Source organism: Nicotiana attenuata, unplaced genomic scaffold (assembly GCF_001879085.1).
Source record: "Nicotiana attenuata strain UT unplaced genomic scaffold, NIATTr2, whole genome shotgun sequence".
Lineage (NCBI taxonomy): Eukaryota > Viridiplantae > Streptophyta > Magnoliopsida > Solanales > Solanaceae > Nicotiana > Nicotiana attenuata.
The window spans coordinates 127,187-134,585 of NW_017670864.1; the positions used below are offsets into that span (position 1 = coordinate 127,187).

Here is a 7,399-nt window from a genome sequence, read left to right on the forward strand (position 1 = left end):
TTTAAGTCTTGTTAGAGTCTTGAGAATGAAAAAATTCTAGTATTTAGAGCGGTCGATCTAACCTATTATCCACCAATGGGGGCGAATCTATCTTGTCCCAAGCGGTGTCATATGTGACGAAGCCAGAAATGTTTCTAAGGGTGTTTAAATTTGAAAGAATTAAAAAGAAATTCTCGACAAAGGATGTTCAATATATATTTTATATATCTAAAGTCAATGTTTTACTTATATATACGGTGTAATTTTTCGTAATATTTCGATGAAGGATGGTCAGTAGCTTCGCCCCTGAGTGTTATGGGATACCGCTTCGTCAGCTTTTGTTATTAGATATGCATATATAGACATTAATCAAAATTAAAATATGGGGTGTAGATATAAAAAAAACGAATATGTTATAGTGATTTGTTCATTTAAATATTGTTAAACAGCTTACGAAAAATTCTGTGTACTGTTTACACATGTTTATACTTTCCAAATAAACGAACCCAACAACCCCTGTAGTAGCAGTAGGAGGAGGGAAGGCTAGCTCTAATTACCTACCATTCAACAGTCAGCGCATTCCACCACCTTAATATCTGTGCTTTTCTACTAACTTAAGTAGTATTTTTATAGCCAAATACATATATAACCCATTCAATTTGGAATCATTTTTTATTTTGGCACTCTATCTCTACCTTGTTCCATTTTGGCTCTCCAACTTTATTTTATATGTTCCATTTTGGCCCTCCAACTCTATTTTTTATGTTTCACTTTAACACAAAAGCTAAAATCAATACAAAAAATATAGCGCGTGTGTATACACAAATTTAAGGTGTAATAAATATCCAATTAAATATTGCCACCTGATTTTTTCATCCATGTCAAATGAATCAATACTAAAATACCTGAACCTGACCGTATTTTTTCATTCACTGTTGCCCCATCTTCATTCTATTAAGTTGCAAAGCTTTTATCTGCCGATTTAATAAGTACATATAAGAATAAGATAAATAAGTTTTAAAAAAGAAGACTGAAGCCTGACATTATTTAAAGTTGATCTAACGTGTAATATAGTACTCTCATTCTCTACTAGTCTTCTTCCCAACTTGATAATATGGCAGATTCAGACCAGCTAATTTCTTCCTCTGATTATACTACTTCTTATTCTCAAGGTATCCACTCACCTCTAATTGATCATACTTTGATCTTGTTTTCAGTTTCGTGTCAAGTAAGTTGAGATCGATTATATGAACTTTCAGTATTGATGCCGTCGGATGTTTGTTTCAGGAAAAATATTGAAAGAAGCTGAAACTGAATTTTCTGAAGATGAAGAAGAATTGATAATCAGGATGTACAATTTGCTCGGCGAGAGGTTTAATTTCTTCAACTTTTCTTACTGCTTCAAGTTTCTTATTACTCCTTTTATTCTAATTTATATATGACACTCTTTTATTAGTCTGTTTTATAAAAAAATTATTTTTGTATTTGAAAAGTTTTTAACTTTAGATTTCCTATTTTACCTTAATGATATACTTTTATAGACATAAAAACGTTATAATATATTCAAGAACACATGTTAAAGGGTACTTTTGGAATGTACTAAAAATATCTTTTTTCCTTTTAAAGTCTATGTTAAGCCAAACGTTGTCATATAAAATGGAACAGAAAAAGTAATTGCGCGCTTTGTTGTGATTGATGGTTTTTATTTATTTATTTAATTATTTATCAGGTGGTCTCTTATAGCTGGAAGAATCCCCGGACGAACTGCAGAGGAGATTGAGAAGTATTGGAATACTCGATCTTCAACCAGTCAATAAATAATGCCAATAGAATTAACTACTGAGCTTTTTGGACTTAAAAAAAAATACAGGCTCAACCTGCAAAGAGAAAGTAGACATAGAAATCTTGTTACCTTGTCTTTCTTCCATGATTCATTGGGCAATTTGAATAAACTTCAGTTTTCTTAATTAGCTATTCTTTACCCTGAATAACAATTAAACTTATAATGTGATTTTAAGGATATGTGATTTCACCTAATACCAATTGATTAACTTAAAGATAAGTGATGGGAATTGACAAGAATGTAAAACAGTGCAATGCCTGGATAGTGCCCTCGAGCCAATGAATCCTCGAGCTTAGTAAAGTAAGAACAATTAAAGAACAACAAGTTGATAAATCAGAGAAAGAGAGAAATGTTATATTGCCTTGATCTGTATGAATGTATGTTTACAGATGATGAGGACTCCCCTTTATATAGTAGAGGAATCCTAATTAAGGTAGAACTCTAATTACATAAGTAAATCCTTGATTGGCACAAATAACCGTCCTTGATTTGATCCGTTCCAAGATTTCCACCGTGATCCTCAATCGGTTACGGATATCTCGCTTTTCCGTTACTGTGCTTCATTCGAAGTTTGTCACATATGGCCTTGGTTGCTATACCTCTCGGTTTCGGGGGCGCTTCGATCTTTAGACTCGATGCCTTGTCTTCGAGCTCGGGTCTGATTCAATACGAGGCTACCCCCCGATGCAACTCCCTTATCTCGATCAAATAGCAAAATCGGGTAGGCTCGATTTTGACCGTATACAGATAGTCCCCTCGTTTCTTGGAATGTAATGAGGAGAAACGAAATGAGCCTTCGATTTTATACCTCGATACCATGACATCATCCTCGTGATGTAAGCGATGGAAGCGACTGAAGCGTCATGTCGGTACGGTTCCCAAAATCATTAATAAGTGTCAGTTTGATGGTCGGCCATTAGCAACCTTAAAACGTCGCCGTGAAACCCATAAATAGATCCCTTTTCCACTTTTTAATTTTACCTTCAATCTCTTCCGCTCTAATCTTCAGTACTCTTTGCATTTTCCAAGTTCTTCTTCTACAATTTGTCAAGTTTTTTTGCTAATATCTTCTTAATACGCCAAATCTCCCACTATCGGTTATTACCTGTTCTTAAAAAATGGCTAAGACTTCCAAAATTGTCCCTCATAAAGAAAATGCCTCTTCATCAAGACCTGTCGGCGCGGCGGCGGCGGAATATCCTTTTACTGACTTCGTTCCGACGAAGTGTGCGACTGCTTCCGATTTCAAGGTGGAAAACGTAGCCTCGACACCGGGGTGATGTGAGCCCATGCCGAGGTACATGTGTACAATTACTGAGCGCCTCCTCAAGAAGGTAAAAGAGGAGTGCAACTGGGTTGGCAAAGATGTTGTAGTGCCTAGCCCTGAAGAATCCATCACTACTTACAAGCAGGGGTATTTGACCGTCTACACCTATCCCTTCACAATAAGTCCCTTGGACCCTATCATCGTTGCCTTCTTTAAGAGGTACGATGTCACTCTGGGCCAGATCCATCCATTGTTTTGGAGGATCGTGCTCCTTCTCCGATTCTTCGTAAGATCGAGAGGCATCCTTTTACCCTCTATCATCTCATGCGCCTCTACGACCCTCAGCTCTATCAAGGAGGCATGATCAAGCTTTATCGTCGAGCTACCAAACCCCCGTTCTCGAGTATAGACGAGACTCGAGACCGAGGTTGGATGGGCAGGTTCGTACGAATAAGGACATCGGACCTGATCCCCACCGAAGATATGCCGTTCCCTGAGAGGTGGAACATGGAATGTAAGTGTTTGCTTGGCCTTCCGAGTACCTATTATTGTCATTCCTGCTTTCTTCTCTTCCCCTCATCTAAAAATGTTTTGTGTTGCAGCCAAGGCTGTTGTGCCGGAAGTGATCCCTGATAAGTTAGGATTTTAACATGTTTTATGCCCCTACTTGCCTGTGCTTTGGTTATAAATCACTACAAAATAGTCCCAAAATGCTCACAAGTTGTGCTTGAATGCAGGTTTGATCGACAAAGTGACGAAATGTCAAAGATCGGCTCAAAAGGAGTGAAACCTGCTCAAGTATTAAAGACCAAGAAATCTAAGGAAAAGAGACCCTAGTGCGGACCGCGCAAAAGTGAATGTGGCCGCACTAGGAGGTTCAGAGAGTTGGTATAATCAGGCTGAGGCTACGCGGCCGCACTACTCTTTTGTGCGGTCCGCGGTCAGGCTCCGCGGCCGTACTACTCTTTTGTGCGGTCCTCGGACATGAGGTTCAGAGACTTGACTAATTTGGACTTAAGGCCACGCGGCCGCGGTACTCATTACGCGGTCCGCGGTGGTTGCTTCGCGGCCGCGCTACCTTTTGGTGTGGTCCGCGGAGCAGAGATTCAAAGAGTGAAGATTCCCAGTGTTCCAGCCATGCGGTCCGCGGTCCATAATATGCGGACCGCGCCAACTCCCTCCGCGGCCGCGGTACACTTCCACGCGGTCCGCGGTCCTCAAGTTCAGAGAAGCAGAAATGTGAAGTCCAAGAGCCAGTGCGGTCGCGGTCCTTTTTGTGCGGCCCGCACTGACCCCGCAGGGGTATTTTTGTCCAGTTTTTCTAGCCTAGTATAAATAGAACCTTTTACCATTTTTAGGTAAGTTTTTGGTATTCCAGAGATAGCTGCGCTCGTGAGACTCGGTTTTGTAGCCATTTTTGGCACTTTAGCTTTAATTTTACGATAGATTCTTGTGATTTCTTCTTAGTAATTAATTAATATGCTTAGTCCTTCATCTATTTCTTCATTTTCTCTTTTAAGCATGAGTAGCTAAACCCATTAGCTAGGGTTGTGTCTCAACCCTAGTGTGGGTAATTGATGGGTGTTGCCATCTAGGGTTAGATTGATTATGGGTGTTTGTTTTTATGTTTTTATTTAAGAATTGGTGGTTGCAAATACTGATTCAAACTTTGTGGGTTTGACTCTTCTTGAGAAAGAGAGTTTATGACCCCAAAATTGACCCAACAAGGAATTGGGATGGACTCATGAGAAATGATAGTCCCAATTAACGGGTTAAATCTCGAGAGAGTAATCACCCTACTTGAACCCTAGTTGCTTGATCTAATTGGCCTACCCAATTGGTCTCGTGAGAGTCAATTAGGCAAAATCACTCTCTCTACCGAGAGGTGTGAGAGTGGGTACAATTGTGCAACGGTTATAGCATAAGCCCCAAATATGTCAATCTATCCTTAGTAACATCTACCCGTCAATTAGCCACCTAGGCAGTGTCACGACCCTAGTGCCTTTCTTCCCATTAGATACAACTTAGCAATATTCTAGTAGCATAATTTTGCGTTAATCATTACTTTTATCATAGTAGTTATAAAATCAAAAACCAAGAATGTTTGAAGTGACATTAGGAGTACAAACACATCTCTAGACTAAACAGAAAATCCAACTCCACTACTAGCTCCCTGAGGAAATCGATCCCGATCTCTATTCGGGTAAAAGCTACTGCGACCCGCTCTCGCTACTTTTTGGTGGTGCAGAGTAGGCAGCGATCACTTTTTGGCGCCGTTGCCAGGGAGCTTACGGTGTTGACTATCTGTTTAGTTCGTTTTGTGTTTTGCTTCTCTTTACTTCTTGTTTACTAATTTTGTTTGTGTCGATAACTCAGGTACTATGGCTTTAAATGCTAATGACCCTCTTGGCAATGCCATGGCGGGGGAGGAGGTAGAAGATATTGATCATGATGAGCTTCCCTTACCTCAAGCTCCACGTATTGGCCGTCAGGCCAATGACAACAATCCTATTCCAGACCCTCCTCCGCCACCGCCAAGAGTAGTCCCAAGAGTTCTCCCTAATCAAGGGTATGCGAGTGCCATTGTTCCTCCCCGAATCCGGGCGGGGAACTTTCAAATCCCAAATGTTATGTTGACCTTGCTCGAGCAAAGAGGGCATTTTACGGGCGCCTCCGATCAAAATGCCTACAAGCACTTGAAGGGGTTCGTGGATACATGCTGGGTAGCAAGCAGACAAACGTGTCCGAGGATGAGTTGAGATTGAGGCTTTTCCTGTTCTCTCTTCGGGGTAAAGCGTTGGATTGGTTAGAAAGGCTCCCCAATCATTCTATCACCACATGGGATGAATTGGCGGACAAATTTATTGCCAAGTTCTTTTCTCCAAGTCATATGGCGGCTCTTCGGGATGAGATTCTAGCTTTCAAGCAAATGCCAATGGAACCTTTGCACGAGATATGGGAAAGATATAGAACAATGGTGAAGGAGTGCCCTAATAACGACATGACCGAGGCGATGATACAACAAACTTTTTATCGGGGCATCAACACCACGAATCAGTGCATTGTGAACCAACTGGCCGGAGGGAACTTTATGAAACTTTCTTACCAAGAGGCATGTGATGTACTTGATGAAATGGCCGACACCTCTTCGGCATGGCAAAGCCGAGCAAATGTGCCCCAAGGTAACCCCACGGTCATCCATTTGCACAAGGAATTGAACGATCATGGCCAAGCTATTGCCGAGCTTACAACAACTATGAATCAATTGGCGAAGGCGCAATTGCAACAAGTCCAAAACCCGCGCCAAGTCAACGCAATGGAAGGTGTCTCTATGTTAAAAAGGAGGCAAAGAGGGCAACAACAACCTCAAGGTAATTGTGAGCAATTTGACAACAACAATGATGGTGGTGGTTATTCGAATGAGTGCAATGATGATCAAAGCGAGGAATATCAATATGTCAATAACTACCAAGGGAATAGAGGAAATCAAGGGAATCAACAATGGCGCCCCCAAGGAAATTGGGGCAATCAACAAGGCGACGGTAATTGGAATAATAACAACCAACAACAAGGTGGTGGCAATTGGAACAACAACAATCAAAACAACAAGTGGGGTAACCAAGGTAACAATCAAGGCAATTGGAATGGGAACAATAATAATTGGAATAACAACAATGGTCAAGGAGGGTGGAATAACAATAGAAATCAAGGCAACCGGGGGCAAGGTTTTCAAAGGCCCCCGATGTATCAACAACCGAACAATCCGCCTCCGTTTCAATCTCAAGGGTCTAGTTCTTCGGGTAGTGATATGGGAAGAATAGAAATGATGTTCGAACAAATGATGAAGAAGAACCAAGATTCCGATGCTCAATTGGCTTCCCACAATACCTCCATTCAGAATTTAGAGGTGCAATTAGTCCAAATTTCTCAATCGTTGAATACTCGCCCAAAGGGTGCTCTACCAAGTGATACGGTAGTGAACCCTAAAGGTGGGAACAATCATGTGATGGAGGTTACAACAAGAAGTGGGAGAGGCGGTGATGTGCATGCCTCGAAACATAAGCAAGTTGTGGATGATGATGTTGAGTTGCACGAAAATGATAGTCCTTTGGTAGTTGAAGATGTGGTAGAGAATGATGTGAACAATGATGTGAGGATTGACATTGATGAGGCCGAGGTGGAAACTCAAGAGGCCGTGAACCCGTCTAGGGAGCACATAATTGACATGTCGGAGCCGGTGGTGCCAAAAGCTAAGGCGCCTTTGCCTAGACCACCTCCGCCTTATCCTCAAAGGCTAGCCAAGCAGAAAA

At 41.3% G+C, this 7,399-nt stretch overlaps 1 protein-coding gene across 1 annotated transcript; it reads left to right on the forward strand.

Annotated features, from left to right (window-relative positions):
- The first annotated feature begins 1,020 nt into the window (after positions 1–1,020).
- LOC109244012 (MYB-like transcription factor ETC1) lies at positions 1,021–1,946 on the forward strand. The gene is made up of 3 exons (XM_019411040.1): positions 1,021–1,151; positions 1,267–1,351; positions 1,709–1,946. Exons 1-3 carry the CDS (start codon positions 1,094–1,096, stop codon positions 1,794–1,796), a joined length of 231 nt encoding a protein of 76 aa, XP_019266585.1. The 5' UTR covers positions 1,021–1,093; the 3' UTR covers positions 1,797–1,946.
- Positions 1,947–7,399: the final 5,453 nt, after the last annotated feature.